The sequence below is a fragment of the Giraffa tippelskirchi genome, chromosome 13, assembly GCF_054371585.1.
Source record: "Giraffa tippelskirchi isolate mGirTip1 chromosome 13, T2T-mGirTip1v1.2.pri, whole genome shotgun sequence".
NCBI classification, from domain to species: Eukaryota; Metazoa; Chordata; class Mammalia; order Artiodactyla; family Giraffidae; genus Giraffa; species Giraffa tippelskirchi.
The window spans coordinates 2,697,441-2,721,760 of NC_137287.1; the positions used below are offsets into that span (position 1 = coordinate 2,697,441).

General features: G+C 54.0%; 1 protein-coding gene across 13 annotated transcripts in view; it reads left to right on the forward strand.

Annotated features, from left to right (window-relative positions):
- SDK1 (sidekick cell adhesion molecule 1) overlaps window positions 1–24,320 on the forward strand; it is an 840,913-nt gene that overhangs the window by 605,992 nt on the left and 210,601 nt on the right. For 7 of the 13 annotated variants that reach the window (XR_014072185.1, XM_081552683.1, XM_081552682.1 and 4 more), the window contains 5 exons: window positions 3,565–3,680; window positions 5,843–6,035; window positions 10,519–10,617; window positions 16,155–16,346; window positions 18,861–18,982. Coding sequence is in view for 9 of the 13 variants with exons in the window: in XM_081552683.1 (XP_081408809.1) it covers window positions 3,565–3,680; window positions 5,843–6,035; window positions 10,519–10,617; window positions 16,155–16,346; window positions 18,861–18,982 (722 nt within the window). In the remaining 4 variants the exon portion in view is untranslated. Of the gene's footprint in view, window positions 1–3,472; window positions 3,681–5,842; window positions 6,036–10,518; window positions 10,618–16,154; window positions 16,351–18,860; window positions 18,983–24,320 lie in introns of all 13 variants that reach the window. The other 6 variants (XR_014072186.1, XM_081552687.1, XM_081552689.1 and 3 more) reach the window with 3 other exon arrangements.

The window sequence follows — 24,320 nt, forward strand, 5'->3', positions numbered from 1 at the left end:
TTTTTATTTCATTGATTTCTGCTCTTTTTCTTCACTATTTTCCTTCTATTTTTGTTTTAGTTTTAATTCACTCATAGATTCTAAAAGTCAAAAGTTTAGATTCTAATATAAACATCTAAAGGCTATTTATTCAGTTCAGTTCAGTCACTCAGTCGTGTCCGACTCTTTGCAACCCCATGAACCGCAGCACGCCAGGCCTCCCCGTCCATCACCAACTCCTGGAGCTTGCTCAAACTCATGTCCATTGAGTCGGTGATGCCATCCAACCATCTCATCCTCTGTCGTCCCCTTCTCCTCCCACCTTCAATCTTTCCCAGCATTAGGGTCTTTTCCAATGAGTCGGTTCTTCGCATCCGGTGGCCAAAGTATTGGAGTTTCAGTTTCAGCATCAGTTCTTCCAGTGAATATTCAGGACTGATTTCCTTTAGGATTGACTGGTTGGATCTCCTTGCAGTCCAAGGGACTCTCAAGAGTCTTCTCCACACACCACAGTTGAAAAACATCAATTCTTCATTGCTCAGCTTTCTTTATAGTCCAACTCTCACATCCATGCATGACTACTGGAAAAACCAAAGCTTTGACTAGACACCCTTTCTTGGCAAAGTAATGTCTCTGCTTTTTAATATGCTGTCTAGGTTGGTCATAGCTTTCCTTCCAAGGAGCACGCATCTTTTAATTTCGTGGCTGCAGTCACCATCTGCAGTGGTTTTGGAGCCCCAAAAAATAAAATCTCTTCCTGTTTCCCTTGTTTCCCAGTTTAGTTGCCGTGAAGTGATGGGACCAGATGCCATGATCTTAGTTTTTTGAATGTTGAGTTTTAAGCCAACTTTTTCACTCTCCTCTTTCACTTTCATCAAGAGGCTCTTTAGTTCCTCTTCACTTTCTGCCATAAGGGTGGTGTCATCTGCGTATCTGAGGTTGTTGATATTTCTCCCGGCAATCTTGATTCCAGCTTGTGTTTCTTCCAGCCCAGCATTTCTCATGATGTACTCTGCATATAAGTTAAATAGCACGGTGACAATATACAGCCTTGACGTACTCCTTTCCCTATTTGGAGCCAGTCCATTGTTTCATGTCCAGTTCTAACTGTTGCTTCTTGACCTGCATACAAGTTTCTCAGGAGGCAGGTCAAGTGGTCTGGTATTCCCATCTCTTTCAGAATTTTCCACATTTTGTTGTAATGCACACACAGTCAAATGCTTTGGCATAGTCAATAAAGCAGAAGTAGATGTTTTTCTAGAACTCTCTTGCTTTTTCAATGATCCAACACTTTCAAAACCCCAAATTTTGGCATGTTGTGTTTTTCCCTTTTATTAAACCAGAAATGCTGTCTGATTGTCCAGGTGATTTCCTCTTTGACTCGTGGGTTACTTTGAAGTGCGTTCCTTAATTTCCAAGTTTTCCGGGACTCTCCACATATCTTTCTGTTGTTAATTTCAAGTTTAATTCTGTTGAGTCATAAAAGACACTTTTTGTGATTTCAGTTATTTTCAACTTGTCTAGATTTGTTTTGTATGACATATATATTTCAATACGTCCATCTCGGTTAAGTTCCACATGTGCTTGAAAAGAATGCACAGTCTGTTGTTCTTGGGTAGATTTCTAAGTAAATATCATGTGGATCAGATTCTGTGTGGTGGTGCTCTGGCCTCGAAGATCCTTATTGATGTGCCTTGTCTGCCTTTTTTTTTCTTGATCAAGTGTTGAAGTCTCCACCTATCCCAGTAGTTTTGTCTAGTTTTACTTCCAGTTTTGTCAGTTTTGCCTTCTGTACTCTGAAGCTCTGTTGCATCCACTTTCAGGACTGTTGGGTCGTCTTGGTGAACAGATCACGTCATCATCATGTCATGTGCTTCTTTATCATCAGTTTTATTGCTTGGTAGGATATTTACTTTGATATTAGTGTCATGACACCAGGTTTATTTTAATTAGTGTTTTCAAGTATTTTTTCCCATTCTTTTACTTTTAAGCTATTTTAAACAAAGAGGGGGAGGGTCCCTCTTTTCTCGTATTTCGGACACAGCGGCCCTGTGGCCTCAGCTTCCTTATGGGCCCACAAAAGGGTAAGACTTTACTGTTTGTTCAGCTTCTCCTCACGTTTGATGGGTGGGCCGTGCTTCCCAGCCGCCTGCACCCTCGGCCCAGGAATGCCTGTGGCCGTTTTCAGTCCACAACTTCAGGATGGTGCTGAGTGAGAACTGAGTAGGATCGTCTTCCTGGTATCGTATGGAGGGAAGGACCAGGGACAGCGCAGCCAGAGAAGGCGGGAGTGGATGGGCGACCTGGAGCTGGAGCGGCTGTGATGTCTGGGGTGTCTTTCTCGTCTCTGCCGGATGACATGCGATTCTGAAGAAGAGCGTAATGGAAGCTGCCGTGATTTTTAACAGAACCACGCTGAGCCCTCCCACGTGTTCTGTGCCAAGAGAGGCGTGTCTCTGTTTCTGTTCCTGGAGCCAAAGGATCCTCTGGGATTCGCTGTCTTTCCTTTGAAACAAGCTCCTAAAGAACCAGGACCTTCCCATGTGTCCTGCAGAAAGTTGTACGGCACAGCCAGCAGGCCTGTCCCCTCTGCAGAGGCCGTCCTTCAAAGGACAGCCGGGTCCCGTCACTGCCGTTTCCAGAAGACCGCTCATTTCCCGCCGCCCTCCGTGTACGCTCTTAACCTCCGCGCCCGGCGTCTGAGGCCGTCCCCACAGTGACCCTTCCACTCTCTCAGCCCCTTCTCCCCCAGCGCCCCATGCCCAGCCACGCTCATTATTCTCTCACCGCTCGCCAGGTTTCTCATAATTGCATGCCTTTGCTGCCTCCTTTTTCCCCGATGCAAAGGCTTTTCTCAAGGCCTTTCCGCCCTCAAACGTCTGCCCTTTCTCCCAGACCTCGTGCAGGGTCCCCTGGGCTGAGGCCTTCCGCACGCCTCTGGGGCAGAGGCTCGGCCTGTGTGTTCACTGGAAGGACTTGCCTGTTTCAACGCAAGTTGAAAGTGAACATCTCCCCAAGAATGTGACTTCCTTGGAAGTCTCTGGGCCGGCCTGTAATTGGGCTCAATAGCTCTTCAATAAAAGAAATGGAAAGTGGAAAAATTTTTAATGGTGGTTTCTATGGCAAACAAGGAGACGTTTAGTCTCTGAATGGATAAGTGAGTGCATATGAAAAGGGATTTTTTTTTTTAATGTATAAAGGATAACGGGGCTTGAAAACAGAATGATGTGTAACAGGGGATGCAGAGGCCTAGATCAAACCTTGCCTTGATCTCAAATACTGGCTAACTGAAAAAAAATCAGAGAAAGCTTTTGTTTGCTGTCTACCTTGGGACCCCTAGGAAAGGCTCACCCGTGGGTTGAGATGACCTGGTCCACTTTTCTGCCTGTGCCTTTAAGGATTCTCCCACACAAAGGGAGGAGTAGCCCAGCTCTTGCTTGTTGTAACGTCACCATTAGCCTCCAAAACCGTGCAGCACCCTCCCGGTTCGCAGGCCGAGCAGCCGGTGAGTCGTGAGTAGCTCAGTCTCTTCTCTCCCCGCCCTGCGCCCCCGGCCGCTGTCCCGCCACCGCCGCCCCGGAGCAGTGCCGACCGCGCCCCCGCAGCACGTGCAGGTGGAAGCCGTGAACTCCACGACCATCCAGTTCCTGTGGAGCCCCCCGCCTCAGCAGTTCATCAACGGCATCAACCAGGGATACAAGGTGCGCCTGGGCACAGCCGGGGGAGGGGCCATCTCCGCGTCCTCGCGGTCCTATGATCGGGGGGCCCCTTGCACCTCGTTTCGTCAGGAGCCCACGGCATCCAGTTACAGAGAGTGTTGACCTGGGCGGGGTCTCCTTTCATCCATGGCCTTACCGCCAGCCATACTGACCCGTAAACTCTCATTACTGGTTGCCGAGAGGATGGTTGGTGGGGACCCCGTGGTGGTGCAGTGGTTAGCACTCTGCGGTTTCACTGCCGAGGGTGCACGTTCAAACCCTGGGTGGGGAACTAAGATCCAGCAAGCCACGTTGCACAACCAAAAAAACCACACACACACAAAAAAAGGATGGTTCAGCTAGGACAGAGCAACGTTATGAGAAAGGCCGTCCATATAAAATGACCAGTGGGAGACCCGTCCTGGCAGATTGGAATCAGCACATGTATGACCCGCTTCTTCCCAGAAGGGGGGCCTCTCTGAGGAGCACAGACTCAAAACAAAGGGCAGAGGACGCGCCTGAGTGAGGTTTCTACCAAGTAACGATGAGTAGGCGCCCCCTCACTGCTTCAGGACGAATTCTGTGTGTGGAACTGAGACCCGCGGACTCGGAGCGCCCACTGGACTGAACAGAGACAGACGTACCCCTCCTTGCCCTGTGCCCCTTCTGAGTTCCAGCCTCTGACCTTCCGAGCTGTGCCTGGATGCAGTTTCCAGAAGCACAGCCCTCCTTTCCTTTTAGATAAGCAACTCCTGCTTGGCGCGGGGAGCCCGCCTTCATTTCACCTGCAGTGTAATGTATTCACATATCTTCTGCAGTAGCAGGTCAACACAAGGGTTCCACCTAGTTTGCTTATAAACTTGATGATTTCAGATTCAGAGAGTGTTATTTCCTCAGAACACAGTTCATTTTTTTCCCCCATTTGGAGTCAACTTACTAAAACACTTGTTTTCCACTAGAAAGACAGGCATAGTTGGAAATTTGTCTGTCTTTTCTTTTCTCCCAGAGGTAGCTACAGTCAGAAGTTTCTTTGAAATCATATTGATCAGTGAAGATCTTACTGGCAAGACCAGGGCGTTCATTCAGTGATTTGGTTGTGAGCTTACTCTACATAAATATGCTCCTTATCCTGTGGTGTGTCAATTTTCAGACTGAGTTAGCCCTAGAAATGTTTGGTGTCAGAGGAATTAAAACTCACACTTATACATAATGTTAACAAAACATTAAAATAACTTCCTTTTGGATGTGTATATATACTGTATTTCTGGTGACTCAGGTGGTAAAGAATCTGCCTGCAAGGCAGGAGACTAGGGTTCAATCCCTGAGTCAGGAAGATCCCTGGAAAAGGAAATGGCAACCCACTCCAGGATTCTTGCCTGGGAAATCCCATGGGCAGAGGAACCTGAAGGGCCATAGTCCAAGGGTTCGTAAAGAGTCGGACACAACTGAGCAACTAACACTTTCACTTTCATAACCAGTCTCCCCAAATCCATTTTTGGAAAACCAGACTGAGATAAATTATAGATAATTAACAGTGTTCCCATTGAACTCAGGACTTCTTTTTGAGTCAGAGTAGGTGCCCATCCAGAAGAATATTTGTATTGATGTTTCATTGCACTGATCCATTCAAATAACAGGTAATGTCATCTTTACTTCTTAATGTTAAATATCTATATGTTCTGTAACGTGTTTAAGTGAAGAGAAGGGGAAAGTTTGAGAAGTGTCTTTTTTCCCAATGTGAGTTTAAGTAGATTTTTACATACACGTGTATAAAATGTGTATAGAAACATACACGTGCTCAGCTGCTCAGTCGTGTCTGACTCTCTGTGGCCCCGTGGACTGTAGCTCGCCAGGCTCTTCTGTCCATGGGATTCTCCAGGCAAGAATGCTGGGGCGCATTGTCCTTCCTTCTCCAGGGTCACGTCTCCTGCAACTCCTGCATTGGCAGGCGGAGTCTTTACCGCTGCACCACCTGGGAAGCCCATAAATATACATATCTGTACTCAACTAGTCTGTGAGATATCTTTTAAACTCTATATTTTTCAGCGAGATTTTAAAATGACTTTGCCTTCTTCAAAGACATAGTATCGCAAAATAAAATTTTGGTGCAGACTTGAGGGTGAAAGGATGAAATTAAATCTCTTTTTCACCCTGCTCCATCCCAGCTTCTGGCATGGCCGGACGATGTCCCTGAAGCTGTCACGGTCGTCACCATCGCTCCAGATTTCCACGGAGTCCACCACGGGTACATCACCAACCTGAAGAAGTTTACCGCTTACTTCACCTCAGTTCTATGCTTCACCACCCCTGGCGACGGGCCCCCGAGTGCGCCGCAGCTCATATGGACACATGAGGACAGTGAGTGCCCTCCCCAAGGGTCTCACGGGACCCGTCAGTCATCAGAGGGGTTTGGGCCACTGTCATGTCCAGCTTAGCTTCGTGTGGTTTATGAGGTGTGGGAGACCCTAGAGAAATAAGCTGGGAGCTGAGCAGAGGCGTCTCAGTGGCTCAGTTAAGACTCGTAGACGCAGCTGTCTAGGCGTTCGGACCGCAGGACCTTCCGTGGGGCTGTCGCTCGAGTGGTTTGAAAGCTCGGTCTGGAGGTTCTGTGATGACGGGCTAGAGACAGAGGTGCTGCGGCCTGGGGAGAAGGTGGATGATCATGAGAGCCTGTACCCTAGACGGCTAGCGCTGCGGGAGACCTAGAGATGTGTTACAGAGAACCGGGGGCTGCTGAGACCCGGGGGTGGGGGTGGGGAGAAGGGGTTCTCCAGGATGACTCCGCAGACTCTGGCTCGGGTGACGGGTAGGTGGTGACGACCGTGACCGGAATGTGAAAGCAGGTCCAGGGTTGGGACGCGGGGCTTAGTCGGGACCCACTCACGTCGAGGCAGCAAAGGGCCTGAAGAAGCAGATGTGGGAGTCCAGCAGTTAGCGACTGACCGTGTTCTCCCAGGAAAGGTTGGGGGCTATAACTGAGCGTGTGGTCTCACCACAGATGGAAATGCTTGAAACCAGTGCTACCTCAGGGCATTTGAGTATGAGGCCCTTGGCAGTTAAACCACCTAAGTGGGTGCAGTTGCTCTGGAATCCGGGGGCTTTAGAGAAGCAGGAGGCTGGCTGGGCTCTGGCCTCGCCGTGTGTGAGGAGGCTGGTTGGAGCCTGAGTGCAGGGGTTGAGCAGAGGGCCCCGGGGTGGGGAGCTCTGTAAGAGGGGAGCTCTGCTTGCTGGAAGGCCCCTTCCCCACTCCCTTGAAGGAAACACAGCTGGACTCCTTTATGATTGCCGGCGGGTGGAAAGGGAAGTCCCCCTGCCCTCATAGTTGACGGAGGTGGCAGTGAATTCTCAGAGCATCTATCGGGCACCCCTCGAGGCTCTTCATCATTTGGACATTTTCTTCCATTTCATTATTGAGAGGAGAGCCCAGGGCAGCATCTCAGCTCCAACCACAGCAGGTCCAACCAGACGTTGGGTTTTACTTTCCAGAGGACACTTACTAAAAATAAAAAATGGCAAAAGCAGGGAACTTCTTCAGATAAATGAGAGAAGACTCCTGGCTGAATTATTTACTTAAAAAGCTCTATTGTTGCCAGTGAGACAGATACAGTGGACACGAGATGGAGCAAACTCCAGGAGATAGTGGAGGTCAAGGGAGCCTGGCATGCTGTAGGACATGGGGTCGCAAAGAGTCGGAAACGACTGAGCGACTGAAGAACAGCAAAGACAGACACGGACTATGCAGAAACATCTCATAATGCTGGGCAGCCAGGGAGCAGGACCTTTGAGGCCCCAGGCCCACCATCAGTAAGAAGGAGAAATGAGAAATTTCTTGAGAGTTGAGAAAAGTAGCAGTGACATCATCTTTTTCGAATTTTCTAACTGAACCACCATTTTTTGATAGAAAGGGAGCCTGTCGGTCCTACCTAAAAAGACAGAGCATCCTTGTAGGCGTGGACAGTCTCCCTGAAAAATGGGAGGTAGGGCTGCTTTTGGGCTTCCCAGGTGGTGCTAGTGGTAAAGAACCGGGCTGCCAATGCAGGAGACACAAGAGATGCGGGTTTGATCCCTGGGTCAGGAAGATCCCCCAGGGGAGGGCATGGCAACCCACTCCAGTATTCTTGCCTGAAGAATCCCATGACAGAGGAGCCTGACGGGCTACGGTCCACGGGGCCGCACAGTCAGACACGACTGAGCGACTGAGCACACACAAGGCTGCTGTCGGCTCTGGGGGCGCAGCCTTTAAAAGAGGGCCTGGTCTCTGCGTGCCAGCGAAACGGCCCCCATCACCCTATTGGGGGCGCAGCCTTTAAAAGAGGGCCTGGTCTCTGCGTGCCAGCGAAACGGCCCCCATCACCCTATTGGGGGCGCAGCCTTTAAAAGAGGGCCTGGTCTCTGCGTGCCAGCGAAACGGCCCCCATCACCCTATTGGGGGCGCAGCCTTTAAAAGAGGGCCTGGTCTCTGCATGCCAGCAAAACGGCCCCCATCACCCTATACTGACGACGCAGATGGCGCCCTGGTGAGTTCTGCACACACAGCGGGCCTCCTTCTCCAAAGCTCTGATGAAATAAGAACTGTGGGGAGGGGGCGGAGGGGGGGCAGCGCAGTAGAGAGGAAACAGAATATAAATTTAAGCTGAGACGCTGCCAGCTGGTTCCAGCAGAGCTAAAGGACAAGCATATTTGGGCAGAAATCCAGGAAGCAGAAACACTGAGAACATAAAAGGAGCAAAAAGCTTTCTTCGCTATTCTATCGATCGAAAAAAAGAACCAGTCAGTTCAAAAATCCGTCAGAATGTCTTTCTGGAATCTTAGAATTGGAGGAGGATGAGATGGTCTTGACAGCCATCCTATTTTACCGTGTTCCACACTCAAAGAGTGAAATTTGTCAGAGCGTATGAGCTTATCCATAAAGAGTCTTTTGAAAGTTTCACCCAGATGAGTGAATTTGCTGAGGCTGTTATCATTTTTTTTAAAAAATCACGAGGTGTGTTTGGAGGCTTTGTCCAAGTACCAACTGGGTACCAGGTGTGGAATTCGCCTTAAAATCCTGCTGTGTCTACAAGGTTCCAGTGGGTAGAGCAGGGCTGAGGCCGGTCGGCCGGAGCCCTGAGCCCGGCTCCTGGACGGACACCAGGCACCCTTGACTTCGCACTCTCCTGTTCTAGGCTGAAAAAACTGTGCTTCGTTATTGTGAGAAAGCTCTCCGTGTGCCCTTGCCCAGAGGTGTCCACGGGAGGCCGGTGGGAACCTGGTTCCCCGCCCGGCAAGAAGCACACACGTCTCCCCTCCGAGCCTGCCTTTGCGCCTCCCTTCCCTCCCCGACTTGTCCCCTGCACGTCTCCTGAAAAAGGGCAGAGGGGCGCGTGTGGGAGGCGCCACTGCAGAGAAGCCAGTGAAGCAGGGCTGATGAACTGCGGGCCCGAGGGGTGCCCGCCAGGCACCCCACGATGCCCAGCTGGGGACACAGGGGGCCCCCGCTCTCTTCCCCTCCCCCCCTCGTCGGCCCCCGCCCCGTCTGACCGCTGAGCCTCCCCTCCAGGGTCTCCTTTCCCACCTGCCCCCCACCGCGCGACACGGAGCGGGACCTAACCAGCACGTGTGACCCGTCACGGCAGGCACAGTCACCTGTCACCGCTTCCCACCTCCTGGGGAGGCGGCCCCGAGGGGACCGGGTGTGGGGGCGCTGGAGCGCTCAGCCTGGAGGAGCTGGAGCAGGCGGTGGGCTCAGAGCCCCCTGGTGGCCCCTGCGGTCCCTCCCGGGCGGGCAGGAGACCTGTGTGCCGGACCCAGCTCCGGGCTGGCCCCTGCGCATCCCTGCTCTGAGCCCGGTGTGCAATTCTACAGCCGGAGAACCGGGGCGGGTCAGAGCAGACTCCTGCCGTGCGTCCGGGTCTGAGAGCCCGGACCTGTTCAGCTCTTGTCCTGGCCTTTCAGGCCTCTCCGGTATACCGACAGTTAGCTCAGCTTAGAAACAACTCTACATTCTGATGGCGTGATAACCGACAGCTAGTAACGGCAGCCACGTCAGTCAGCATTTTTGCGGTGCCGGGGACTTGCTAACGGCTTTTGTGTTTTATGACATTTTTTTCTCACAGTTAACTTGCAGCGTGAGTTACTTTTGTTTTCCCTGTTTCGCAGATGAGCAAACCAAGGCTTAGCCACGCTAAGGCTCGCCCAGCCGGCCAGCAGGGGACTGGGCTTCTGCCCCGCCGAGCCCGGCACTGAACCAACGGCAGCTCTGCTGCTCTGCCCTCCTGCCTTAAGAGGGGGCTGCAGTCAGGGAAACTCCAGGGAAACATGCAATTTTTGCTGGACATTTCTCACGCCTGCCCTGCCCCTGGGCTACCTGGGGAGAGTGAGTGTAGGTTACAGCCTGGATCAGGTTGGCAGGCATCGGCCGGCGACCAGGTATGGCCGGCCCGGCCTCCTGGCCAGGGCTCCTGGCTGCGGCCCCACATGGGACAGACACACAGCACGGCTGCAGAGGCGTCAGGGACGCTGCGGTTCGCAGCGGCCTTCAGGGTCCAACCGCCCGATTGTTTAGCTAGATCAGATCAGGAAAAAGAGAAGGGATTGCGTCTGCATCTCCCACTGCCAGTCTCTGCAGATCTTGGCGAGGCCAGGGTGAGGCCGACAGAAATCATTTATGTGATTGTAGTCTGCTCACCTCTAACACCTCAGACCCCCGTCCTTCTGGGTTCTCTCTGGCTCTTCCTGAGGGCTCTGACCGGCAGGCTTTGTCCTGGCTCCCGCCTCCTTCCACAGATAGAATGTTCCACGCCAATCCGACTGGAGGGAATTGGGCCACATGCTAACAGACGTCTTTGGTTCTCATTTCCAGAACCGGGAGCTGTGGGCCACCTGAGTTTCACGGAGATTCTGGACACGTCTCTCAAAGTCAGCTGGCAGGAGCCCCTGGAGAAAAATGGCATCATTACAGGTAAGGGTCTCTGTGGTCAGAAAAGGAGAAACAAGTCTGCCCCACAGAGAGGGACAGACACAGCTCCAGGCGCCACGGTGGGCAGCACCCGGGTGCCCACGGCCAGAAGGGTGACTGTCGCGGGGCCGAGGCGGAGGGAAGGACCTGTCCCGGGGGCATCGCCTCATGTGGGCGCCCTCCTGGTCAGGCTGCAGCCTCCGAGTGTGGAGGCTCGGTCTCATCGGCTTGTTGAACAAGCCTCTGACATCTCTGCCCGGGAGACGCGCGCTCCAGATGTGTCCTCCCACGGCTGTTTCTCTTCTGTAATCCCGTGGCCGTGCAGGGAGGTGACAGCTGAGATCACCGCGGTGTTACAGCTGAGGAGGCTGAGGCTCGGGCAGGCAGGAAGAGCCGAACGCCTGCGCGTTCAGGAAACGCCGCCGGCACCACTGCCAGGTGGCCCTTTCCCCCACCTTCCCCCCAACCCCGGCCCTGCCCCAGAGAGCGGCCAAGCCACGCCTGTCCCCTGCCCCCGATGCCAGGCCACCGGGGGTCAGCTGCAGGTGAGGGACATCCAGGGAGCAGGGACCCAGGCTGGGCGTCGGCCGCCTCCCTCTCCTGCAGTGCGGTCTCGGGGGAACGGCTCACTTTGGTAGGACTTTTAATGATTTCATTTTGTAGAAGAGGCTTCTGAAGAACGTTTCAGGTGATAGGGCTGAATTTCCACTTAAATCGCGTCATCCACACGCAGCACGGGGGTTGGCCCAGGCTCCCCGCCCAGACCCAGGGCTTCGCTTCTCGTGTTCCCCGGGACTGTGCCGCTGGCCTCAGGAAGGCCTGACGGCTCTGCTTCCTAAGTGGTTAGGTGCAGACAGCTTAATAAGTATTATATCCCGGCAACTGAACAGCTGCTTGAAAGAAGAAGACGCATTCATTGAAAGAAGAATGTTTGCATTTCCTTCTTAAGTAACCAGCTAGCTCCCGGTGTGATGCGTGGGCCACGGGCACTGCCCAGCTTCTCCAGCTTGGAATCCGAGTGGACCCCGCCCGCCTCCCGAATTTCCTGTCCCACATGGTGTTCACACGGTTCTGAGTCCTTATCTCTGTAACTGCCAGAAACGCAGCGGAGACAGGGCGCGTTCGAAGGCTTGCCGCGTGCTCTGATCCTGGGATTGCGGCTGGCTCCAGCCACAGGTTCGCGCGGGGCCTCAGACACAGGCCCCCGCACACAGCCCGGGGTCTGTCTCTACGCTGAGCTCCCCGCTTCTCTCCCGTTGCTCAGGAAACCTCCCGGTGCCAACCCGCCCTCTGCCTACCTGCAAGGTGCCCTCTGCTCACCTGCGCCCGACCAGACCCCCTACAGAGGGGTGTGCTCCGATCCAGAAGGTGCCACTAGGGACACCGTTGAGCCGATGCCGCCTCTGACCCTCACTTTTAAATAGATTCATGAATGTAGTTCTGCCCTCAAGAACTTGTGAGTGATGTTAAGTCCAGGAAGGGGGAAAAGTGCCTCCTGAAATCAGACCTCCAAAGCCCAGTCTGCTCGCACTCTGAGGCCTCTGGGCAGAGGACGCAGTGCTTCGTGTGTAAGGAAGACGCCCCGCTGTGGCCGTGAGTGGAAGGAATGAGACCAAGTGGGCGGGGGTGGAGCAGAGGAGGGCGGTCGCCCAGAGGAGTCCAGCTTCCTGTGGCTTTAAGCTGTGCAAAGGGAGGAAAACAGACAGATCAGCTAGAGGGAAGCAAACCCAGAAGCACGGAAAGCTGAGCAGCGGCCCCCACGTGGTAGAAGACGTCCTTCCGGTTCGGTCCCATGGGGACATCTGTGGCCTGAATTAGCGTGAATTAGAGCTGCACCTGCTGCTGACTTCAGGGGGGCCGGGGCGCGGGGCAGGCAGACCTGTCACCTTCGTCGGCTCGGCCCTGAGGATCCACAGAAAGGGGTACGTTTCGGAAACCGGGCCTGGACGCCTCGATGGACAGACTCCACCAGAAGGCCTCCCTGCTGACAGTCGGAGCCTCAGCCCCGCCCTGGCCCTCCGAGCACCCGCCCGCGTCTCCCTTCCGGCGTCCAGCCTTGCGGGAAACCCACGGGCGTCACATCCCACTCCAGAGTAGAGCCCACCTCGCCAGGCTGAGCACCCGCAGCCGACACTCCTGATTGATGATCGTCAGTTCTACAGCTAATAGGGCTTAATGAACCCAATTTCCTGTTTTATTAAACAAATACTAGCAGTCACCGGCAACAGCTACTGTCTGTCCTGGAACTCGGCCTTCACAGCTCGGGCTGTTGAGAGCCGGCCGCCCTGCCCTGGGCTGGAAGCAGGTCTGCAGTGGCGGCTCCGAGGGTCAGAGCTTCAGGCAGACGCTCCGCTCCAACCAGGCCTCCCTCGGGGGCACGGGATCCCTCCTGGTCTGCTCTCTGGCTCGCCCCTCCCCCCGACTCTGTAAGACGGCCTGCAGGGGAGGGGGCCTTCCCAGAGGCCGGACCCCTGCTTCAGTGTCCCCACAGGCGCCCCCAGGACCCCCGCCCTCTGTGGGACCCTCCCTGCCCTGGATGCTCTGCTTGGACACGCAGGGCAGCACCCCCAGATGGGCTTGGTTTCCCGTGGGGCACGCCAGCCGCACCCCAAAGGCCTTTTACAGGCTGAAGGGAGAGAATTCTACCAAGTACAGCAAAAAAAACCGTGTTTGCGTTTATGGGCAAACCTGCCTCCAAAAGCCCCTTTTGGGAAGCGTCTACAGGGCACCAGCACCGTCCCTCCAAAGCCGCCCTGTCAGTGCCGGTCAGAGAAGCTGCCGGGCAGATGGCACCGTAATGTCCAGCCCTGCGCACGGGCCGCTCTGTGGCCCAGACGCCCCGTAGGAGACTGGGTGCCGGGAGCGTCCCTGCAGCACCTGGAGGAGCCCGCGGAGGGCGGCAGGGGCGCTGGGCGCCCAGCGAACTCCGCCCACGCTCCCCCTGCACAGGCAGCATCCCCCACGTTCCCCGCCTAAACGCTGATTTATGAGCAGGAGGACGCGGACAGACAGCTCGCGATTGGATGCACTGCTCTCTCGTGGAGAATTTGCTTCAGCTCAACACGGAATCATTTCTGAAGCCCCTCTGGTCATTAGTCTCAGTTAGGCAGCGTTTGGAGCAGGTAGAGCGCACCCTGGGTGGGGGCTCTCTCCTCCCTCCTCCCGCCCCGGGCCCTGAGGAGCGCTCCGGCCAGGCCTGCCTGCGCGGGGCCACGCCCACCACGTGTCCACACTCCGTGCATCCGTGCGGGGCGTCCAGGCCAGCTGCTCTCGCTGGCCTTTGCCGCATCCTTTCCCGAGCACGTGAGGGCCTTCAGTTATCCATTTGGCTTCATTTGTATCCACAACAACGGCCACCCACCAGACTGTCCGCTGCAATGCCGTAGAACCCGGCTAATTCTCTTCTGCTAAGGGTGCTGGAAGTGCTGTGTTTGGGCTCTAGGTTGCCATACAGGACAAGATGCTATATTTTAGTAAATTTTGATGAAGAACAGCTTTTAAACAAAGAAAATGGTCTGGCGGACAAGGTGGTGACGTTAACGGCAGGCATAAGAACACGAGTGTGTGACAGCAGCCTTCTCGTCGGGTGCCTGCGGGGCCCACGCGAGCCTGTCCGAGCGGAGGTCCCTCGGACGGCCCCCAGGCTGGGCATGCCTCCCCGGGCTGCCGTGCGCGGAGGGCTCCCGGGGGCGGCGGGCTGGGAGGGCGCTCCCTGGGAGGGTGAGGAGCCCCGGCCTCGGCCCCCTCCTCCGTGAGGCGGGGGCGATACTGCAGTCTCAGAGCTCCGCCCCAGGCTGAGTGAATTCACCTGCATGAGGCGCTCAGGGCATCACAGGAAAGTCACGGACACGGCGTGTGTGAAGTTACCGGTCCTCACTGCCCTGCCGGGTGGTCTGGTTTTCACTCTACAGTTAGTTCCAAAAGTCTGACTGGGCAAGAAAAAGAAAGAACGGGTGGATTTTAGAGCCTTAGGGTGTTCCTGCCTCTGAAGGCAAAGGAGGGCAGGGGTCAGGGCAGGTAGCGGGGAGGAGGCTCTCAGGTCTGGAGTGAGCACCGTCCTGAGGTGACGGCGAGGGGTCACCTCTGTGGGGCGGGGGCCGCGGAGGGGAGGGGGCCCGGGAGGCAGCCGGGGCCTCGGGCCTGGCCCGGGGTGGGGACCCCACCGCTGGGAGTGCAGCTGAGGTAAGTGGGGGCTGCCAGTGGATGGCAGGGCCCCCTCCGTCTTCCACGGCCTGGTGCCCCGGCCCCCCAGCAAGGGCCGCACCCCACCCCCGCCTCAGAGGCCGCGGGCTGAGGGGCGGCTGACGGGCAGCGGCTTCTAGCGTTATTTTTTTTTCCAAAGTACTGAAGCCCCGAGACGCTCCCCTCTAAATTCTTGTTTACCTGCAAGTGCAAGCCACTGGCTCGATTTATTGCTTCATCAGAGTGAGGAGGAGCCCAGAGAGCCCCCCAGCGCGTCTGTCTCCATGCTCACGGCCCGGAAGACCGAAGAACGGCACTCTCAGCACTTCGCCCCGGCCCGGCCCGGGAGCCCCTCCATCAGCGCCCTCTCCTCGGGGGTGCTCCGAAACGTTCTCTGATCGCATAACAGCCCCCGCATGGGGGCTGACTCAGGGCTGCCTAGGTCTTTTTTTTCTGAGCCCCAGGTCTCAATGGGACCCAAGGCTGAATAAATTGTGATCATGAGGCCCCGACGGATGAACTTGAGCACAGAAGGTGGGGGGTGGGGGAACCCGTTGTTGCTCGGAAAACGGGCTCAAGGGGGAGGCAGGGCTGGAAGCAACACTGGTGCCTGGGCGGGGGAGAAACATTACGGCAAAAAGCGCTGTATCAATCATTGTATAAGGGAAACATGGCAGCGTTTCCACAAATTAGTTGCAAGCCAGGAGCAAGCCTCTGATTTAGGGTGCCGTGTGATGAAAATATCGGTTTATAAAAATGGAAATGTGGATGAAGCGCGTGCATCATCTGAGGACAGAAGGCTGCACAGAGGACCGCAGGCCGGCCGGCCTCAGTCAGCCCCTTAGTGCTCCCCAGCCCCCCACCCCCCCCAGCCCCCTCCCCCTCCCTCACCCCTCCCCCTCCCTCACCCCTCCCCTTCCCCCCTCAGCCCCACCCCTCTCCAGCCCCCCTTCCCTCCCCCCTTCCCTCCCCCTCCCTCAGCCCCTCCCTCCTCCCCAGCCCCTCCCTCCTCCCCAGCCCTTCTCCCCCCTCCCCCAGCCCCTCCCTCCTCCCCAGCCCCCCTCCCCCCTCTCCCAGCCCCTCCCTTCTCCCCCAGCCCCCCTCCCTCCTCCCCCACCCCTCCATCCTGCCCTGGGGACTGAGCTTGCCAAGACCCCAGCCCCATCCTCCTGCTGCCCCCTTGGGTGTGGCGCCCAGATGGAGGGGCTCACCTCGGGTCTCGTCCCCGTGGGCCCTGGACTGGTGGCCCGGCTGAGATCCCTGCTATTGTCAGAGCCCTCAAGATGACCACGGGGCGCCCGCCTCTGCCCTGGCTCCGTGGACCCCGGGACTGACCCTGTGCCCCGCCTGCCTTCCAGGCTACCAGATCTCCTGGGAGGTGTACGGGCAGAGCGCCTCGCGACTCACGCTCACCCTCAACAGCTCGACGCACGAGTACAAGATCCAGGGGCTGTCCTCTCTCACCACCTACACCATCGACGTGGCGGCTGTCACTGCCGCGGGCACCGGCGTGCCCACCTCGTCCACCATCTCTTCAGGGGTGCCCCCAGGTCAGTACGCTTGGGCCCCGGTGTCCCCGTGGCCATGTCCCCTGGGCCTCACTCATGCTCCGAGGTGGTGGGCATCTTTGTGCGGAAGTCACTCGGGGCCTTTCAAAGAGGGGTGTCGGCCCTGGCTCGGGTGCTCGGGGTCAGTGAATGCTGCAGTTAAGACCCAGAAGCACAAAACTATCCCCTCGGCAAAGCAGCGGGGGTGTGGGTCTGTGGGGGGGGGGGGGGGAGGGTCTGGAATGAAGGTCGGGGGGTGCGTCCTCCCCCAATGGGGCCTTTCTGGAAGTCAGATCATCTCCCTAGACGTTCACACTCATTCCAGCTTCGGAAATTGCACTCGGCTGTTTCTCTCCAAAGTTTACACTTAAAATGAAAGTGTTTTTCCCAGGAATTCACCAACACACAGGCGTGAGAAAACGTTGTGGGGCCGTCGATTCAGTTCTGTAGCTAAACCGGAGACCTGGTGCTCTCCGGAAGCCATCCGGGCGCCTCCTTTGGGTCTCTGAGGAAAGCAAGACAGCCAGCGGTCATCCCCGCAGCCCTCTCCTCGGGGAGCCGGGAGCCCTGGGTCCCGCGGCACGGCTGTCCGTCCCCTGACACACGGTCGCCACTGCCCTCTCTCGGGCAGGGCTGCTCACACTGTCCTGTGCGTCCATCTCGACCCCCCACCCCGGTCTGTGCTGGGCCCACCTCGACGTGGCCACCCCCTGGGTATGGGCACTTCTGCAGAACTTGCCACAGGACGCGCTCCAAGGGGCGCCCACACTGCTGGCCGGGGCCACACTTGAGCCGATCCGATGTTTTCTCTAAGGCCTTTACATAAGACACGGGTCCTTTCTTAAGAAAGAAGTCTTTGGCTTCCAGAGAGATTCATATATTCCACGTAAACAGCAGCTCCCAAAGCACACATTCAAAACGTGGTTAGGACCTTAATAACTAGTGACACGAAGAAGGCAATGGTACCCACTCCAGTACTCTTGCCTGGAAAATCCCATGGACGGAGGAGCCTGGTGGGCTGCAGTCCACGGGGTAGCGAAGAGTTGGACACGACTGAGCGACTTCACTCTCACTTTTCCCTTTCATGCATTGGAGAAGGAAATGGCAACCCACTCCAGTGTTCTTGCCTGGAGAATCCCAGGGATGGCGGAGCCTGGTGGGCTGCTGTCTGTGGAGTCGTACAGAGTCGGACATGACTGAGGCGACTTAGCAGCAGCAGTAGCAGCAACTAGTGACAATGAGGTGGCGATGATGCCATGTGACTTAATTTTTTAGAACCGGCTGATGGGCAGTGGCCAGGGTAACACGGAGCATCCCTGGGCGACCAGCTTGTTCCCTGGATGGTTTGGACACCGTCCAACCAGGGCCTGGAAGTGGCGAGCTGACCTCACCTCTGAGCGGCCTCGGTCCCAGCGTGACTGTGACCAGCACTACCCTGGATGCAGAGAAGGGCTACGGGAGTCGGGCCAAGTGGGCCTGATACCCTGGCTGGGGGGAGGCCGGGGGCTGCTGTTGCTTCCCTGGCGGGCAGGTCCCCAGGAGCCAGGGGTCCATCCTGGGACACACCAAGAAAAAGCACGTGATGACCATCACTTTGGGCTGTGATCCATTTGCAGTGCTTGAAGTTTATATCCATTCATGACTGGAGAACCAGCTAAGGAACCCAGAGAGCTGACAGAGATACAGAAAAGAGTCACTTGTCCTTCGATTTAAATAGTCTCCTCTTCAAGTTCATTAAACACGAGGTGGAAAGGACCCTTGAGAGTCCAGCGACACAGTGTGTGCCAGCCCTGAACCATCACCAGAGTGGTCCTGTTGCCCCTGTACGAGACCTGGTCTCGTACACCCCAGACACTCCAGACACCCCAGACACAGCGAGTCCGGAAGTTGTTCCTCGGACACGGTGCGTCTGGGAGTCTTTCCTGACACTGGTGTCGCGCGGTCTTCCTTGAGAGTTTTTGAATTGCCCAGTAATGTCAGAGCTCTCACTGTGAACCCACAGCATCTCACTTTCAGGTGGGACAGGCTCCTGGGGGCAGGCCAGGGGGTCAACCTGCGGAAGGGCCTCTGTTTAAGGAGGACGCTTAGCCACAGGTGGCCGCAGATGAGGGGCCACATGCAGAGCCCACCTGCCCTCGCTCAGTTGCCAGAGCAACAGAGCCCAGGCAGAGTGGGACGAGTTCTGCGCTTTCACCTGAGTCCAGTTGTCTTGGAAACCAGAGCCAGGAAGCCTTCGGCTTGGGACCCGCACACCTCCTGTTTCAAGCTGCCCGGAGATACTCGGGGTCCACACTCCCTCCCCATCCTCTTTGTCAGGAGGGAGATGGACACTCGGCCCTTTGTGTTCTTCGAGGAGCCTCGGAGGGAACTCTGTGCTTCTCACCCTGGCAGCTGTAAAAATAAACCCTGTCTTGGTGTAAAGGCATGTTGGAAATGGTTTTTGCTGACATGATTGATACCTTTCCTGAGCTGTGGCAGGATTTAAATCTCCACCTTTCCTCTCTCCTCTGTGTGCAGAACTTCCTGGTGCCCCATCCAATCTGGTCATTTCCAACATCAGCCCTCGCTCGGCCACGCTCCAGTTCCGACCAGGGTACGACGGGAAGACGGCCATCTCCAGGTGGATTGTGCAGGGACAGGTATCGTCACCCTGAAGCCGAGAGCTGCAGTTCTCGTAGAGTAACGTGGGGCCTGGAGGTGACAGGAAGTTCAGTGATGCCTTTGCAGGATAGATAAACCCCTGGCTGGAGTGGCCTTGGGTGGTTTGAGGGGCAGTGGTGTTTGGAGGAGGAGAACCGGAGACTGGAGTGGCTGGGGCACCCGGGGCAGACGTGGGAACAAGAGGGAACACAGGGTATTAGGCTGGACTCTTATTGGATAACGGAAGAAGGGGTGGTGGGGGCGCACGTTCAAGTCACAGTTCAGTTCAGTTCAGTTCAGTCGCCCAGTTGTGTGAGTCGTGTAACTCTTTGCAACCCCCTGGACCGCAGCACGCCAGGCTTCTCTGTCCAGCACCAACTCCTGGAGCTTGCTCAAACTCATGTCCACTGAGTCAGTGATGCCATCCAACCATCTCATCCTCTGTCATCCCCCTTTCCTCCTGCCTTCAATCTCTCCCAGCATCAGGGGCTTTTCCAGTGAGTCAGTTCTTTGCATCAAGTGGCCAAAGTACTGGAGCTTCAGCTTCAGCATCAGTCCTTCCAATGAATATTCAGGACCAATTTCCTTTAGGATGGACTGGTTTGATCTCCTTGCAGTCCAAGGGACTTTTAAGAGTCTTCTCTAACACCACAGTTCAAAAGCATCAATTCTTCGGTGCTCAGCTTTCTTTGTAGTCCAACTCTCACATCTATACATGACTAATGGAAAAACCATGACTAATGGACAGGGAAGGCTAGTGTGCTGCAGTCCGTGGGGTCACAAAGAGTCGGACATGACTGAGCAACTGAACTGAACTGAGTGGAAAAACCATAGCTTTGATTATACTGACCTTTGTTGGCAAAGTAATGTCTTTGCTTTTTAATATGCTGTCTAGGTTGGTCATAGCTTTTCTTCTAAGGAGCAAGTGTCTTTTAATTTCATGGCTGCAGTCACCATCTGCAGTGATTTTGGAGCCCAAGAAAATAAAGTCTGTCACTGTTTCCATTGATTCCCCGTCTATTTGCCATGAAGTGATGGGACCAGATGCCATGACCTTCATTTTTTGAATGTTGAGTTTTAAGCCAGCTTTTTCATTCCCCTCTTTCACTTTCATCAAGAGGCTGTTTAGTTCCTCTTTGCTTTCTCCCATAAGGGTGATGTCATCTGCATATCTGAGGTTATTGATATTTCTCCCGTCAATCTTGATTCCAGCTTGTGCTTCATCCAGCCCAGCATTTCACATGATGTCCTCTGCATATAAGTTAAATAAGAACAGTGACAATATACAACCTTGACGTACTCCTTTCCCTATTTGGAACCAGTCCGTTGTTCCATGTCCAGTTCTAACTGTTGCTTCTTGACTGCATACGGGTTTCTCAAGAGGCAGGTCAGGTGGTCTAGTATTCCCATCTCTTTCAGAATTTTCCACATTTTGTTGTGATCCACACAGTTAAAGTCTTTGGCATAGTCAATAAAGCAGAAGTAGATGTTTTTCTAGAACTCTCTTGCTTTTTCTGTGATCCAGCAGATGTTGGCAATTTGATCTCTGGTTCCTCTGCCCTTTTCTAAATCCAGCCTGAACATCTGGAAATTCTTGGTTCACGCACTGTTGAAGCCTCACTTTGAGAATTTTGAGCATTGCTTTGCTAGCATGTGAGATGAGTGCAATTGTGCAGTAGTTTGAACATTTTTGACGTTGCCTTTCCTTGGGATTGGAATGAAAACCGACCTTTTCCTGTCCAAGAGGCAGTGATCAAGACTGTCCCCAAGAAAAAGAAAGGCAAAACGGTTATCTGAGGAGGTCTTACAAATAGCTTGGAAAAGAAGAGAAGCAAAGGCAAAGGAGAAAATGAAAGATATACCCATCTGAATGCAGAGTTCCAAGGAATAACAAGGAGAGATAAGAAAGCCTTCCTCAGTGATCAATGCAAAGAAATAGAGGAAAACAACAGAATGGGAAAGAGTAGAGATCTCTTGAAGAAAATCAGAGATACCAAGGGAACATTTCATGCAAAGATGGGCGCCATAAAGGACAGAAATGGAATGCAGCTAACAAAAGCGGAAGATGTTAAGAAAAGATGACGAGAATACACAGTTGAACTATAGCAGAACTATGCAAAAAAGATCTTCATGACCCAGATAACCACAATGATATGATCAGTCACCTAAAGCCTGACATCCTGGAGTGTGAAGTCAAGTGGGCCTTAAGAAGCATCACTACAAACAAATCTAGTGGAGATGCTGGAATCTCAGTTGAGCTATTTCAAATCCTAAAAGATGATGCTGTGAAAGTGCTGCACTCAGTATGCCAGCAAGTTTGTAAAACTCAGCAGTGGTTTGGTATAGGTTCCCCCAATTTGATGGTGTCATTGGTTGAGATTTTTCTTTTAATTCTGTATCACAATGAGCTACAGAACAGACTGAGACGATTGTTCGGTATAGTCAGAATGGATGAGCCTGCATTTACTCAACAACGTTCACAGCATGTGTTTATCTGCAGGCCCCAGTCTAGCATGAGGTACACAGCGTGAGCAGAAACAGACGCCGTTTGTGCGGTCAGGGAGGAAGCTTCTGTCTCAGGGGAAGGACCTTCAGGTTGCTGGGAAAGGAACAGGAACTTGACCTGTGAGGATGGCGTGGAGGACAAACGGCTGGAGGGCGGGGTGTAGGGAGGAGCTGGGGGCAGATCATGGGGAGCCCAGGGGTCCTTCTTAGGAGGACTTTGCACATGACTCAGAGCACAGTGGCAGGAGAGCAGGACCCACAGGGCACATGCGTCAGGGGGACGGTCCCATGGCCTCCATGGATCCCACGCGCCCTGACGCACCTTGTTCCCCCCAGGGCAGAGCGCACTGATGCCGAGAGCATAAGTGTCCAGACCCTTAGTGTCCGTAGGGAAAGCCCGGGGGTTCTCATGACTATGCTTGTGCTCTGTTGCAAGACAATTCGATCCTGGAAACTTGGCCATAAATGAGGGCACGGATTCATCTATGTCTTCAAAACTTTCATTAAGCAACCGTTTCTGGAAGCCTCTGCAGGATTCTGACAGTGGGCCAGCTCGTTGGAACCCATCGATCAGTGCAGCCGGAACAATTAATTACTTAGGAAAGGATCACTGAAAACATACATCCCGGGAAACGAAAACCGAAACAATAAAAGCAAGCTTGAAAACGAGAAAATAAAGGAGGAAAACCGTGGTCCCTCCTGGAAAGCAGAGGCTGAGAGTCGGCCAGACAAAGCCAGGCACGCGCTCCAAGGAGCACAGAAGCCAGGAGTCCGTCCATAGTGTCCTGGACAGCAGTCCCGCCGGGCACAGAGGATGGACGCTCTTCAGGGTGGGCGTCAGGCCAGGCTGGGCGGCGGGGGCGGAGAGTCCACCTCTGCTGGCTCTGTCCGAGACCTGCGTCCTGCGCCTCTGGAGCCAGGCCTGGGAGCGGCCAAGCTCCTGCTGCTGGGGCCCGCTTGCCAGGACCGTCACGGGCTCCAGGTCTGGGAGGGGTCCCTCTTCTGTCCATGGAGAGAAGGTGATGGGTGAGCACGTGGCGGCTCTCTGTACATAAAGTGCACACGCGTTATGCTTCTCTCCCACAACGGACCTATTAATACGTGTGTTTTTAATATAAAACATTTTCAGCATGCCCAGAAGGAACGCACTCCCACACACCCTTCACCCACACTCACCTCTTCTGTTCTCTACATTCATCTGGTCCCTCTTTCTATTATTGCTGGAACGTTTGGGGGTTTTTTTGTTGGTTTTTTTTTTCAATTTAAAAAAGTTTTAGTAAAGTATCATTGATTTACAATATATATTACTTTCAGGTATAATATTTTTGCAGATTATATTCCATTTAAAGTTATTATAAGATCTTATCTGTATTCACTGTGCCGTGTCTTGTGGTTCAGCTACTCAGTCGTGTCCGCCTCGTTGTGACCCCACGGACCGCAGCGTGCCAGGCTGCCCTATCCTTCACTATCTCCCCAAGTTTCCTCAAACTCATGTCTATTGAGTCAATGATGCCATCCAACCATGTCATCCTGTGTTGTCCCCTTCTTCTCCTGCCCTCAATCTTTCCTAGCATCAGGGTCTTTTCCAGGGAGTTGGCTCTCCACATTAGGTAGCCAAAGTAATTTTTACAGATTATAGTCCATTTAAGGTTATTACAAGATATTGGCTATATTCACTGTGCTGTACATGAAATCCTTTATCTTATTTATCTCATGCCTGCTAGTCTGCTCCTCTTCTTTTAAATTGATATATAGTGGCTGTACAATATTACATAAGTTACAGGTGTACAATATAGTGATTTGTGATTTTTAAAGGCGATACTCCACTTATAGTTATTATAAAATATTGGCTCCATTCCCCGTGATGTGGGCAGCTTGTGCTCCTGTCCAGAGGCTCTGGGAGACCACCATCTCCCCGCTCTCCCCGCTTGGCCAGACTGTTGGCAGAGCTCACTTGCTGAGGTCCTGGGACCAAGCCAGCCATCGTTACCCCCAGCTCCGAGGGTCCCCACGTCCCTTCCTCCACCTGCAGAGCCGGCGGTGGGGGAGGGGGGAGGTCCTTCTCAGGCTGCCACGGTCTCTTTCGTCTCTCCCTGACCCACTCTCCCACCTCTCTCTTGCATTTTCAGATAATCCAGGATAATCTCCCGATTTCAAGGCTCTTAACCTTAATCACGTCTGCAGAGTCCCTTCTGTGTGGGGTGACCTACCTACAGGCCCCAGGGTTCAGGATGTGGACCTCTGGGTTAGGGGAGATGCTTGCAGGGAGCCTTATTCTGCCTAAAGTTTGCTTTCAGCCTTTTGCACAGGCCTTTTGTATTTATGCTGCTGAACCTCTGGGCTCGATCCCTAGGAATGGGATTTGGGGACCAACAGTGAGTGTAAACTTTCTAGACGTTACCGAAGCTTTCTGCTGCAGGTTGTACACATTGCATTTCTGTCAACAATATATAGAATTTTTTGCCATGCCAAAAAAAATTGAAGTTTAATTTATCAGTCCTTTCTTGCAAGCATTCGGACTTTGAGGTCTTAGATAGAATGGCTTTCTTCATTCTCAGGTCATAAAGGAATTCACCCGGTTTTTACTACCACTTCTGTGATTTCATGTTTGCATTTAGGTCTCCATCCATTTGGAATTTGTTCTTTTATATGAATGATATGAATCCCTTTTTTATGATTTTGCAAGTAGCTGTGTAATTGTCCCAAAGCCATCTATTAAGAAGTCCATCTTTTCCCTCCTGCTCATCTGCAGCATTAAATTCCCGTGTGCACGTGGGTCTGTTTCTGAATCCTTACTCGGTTCTATCAGTCTGGCCGCTCATGCAGTAACTC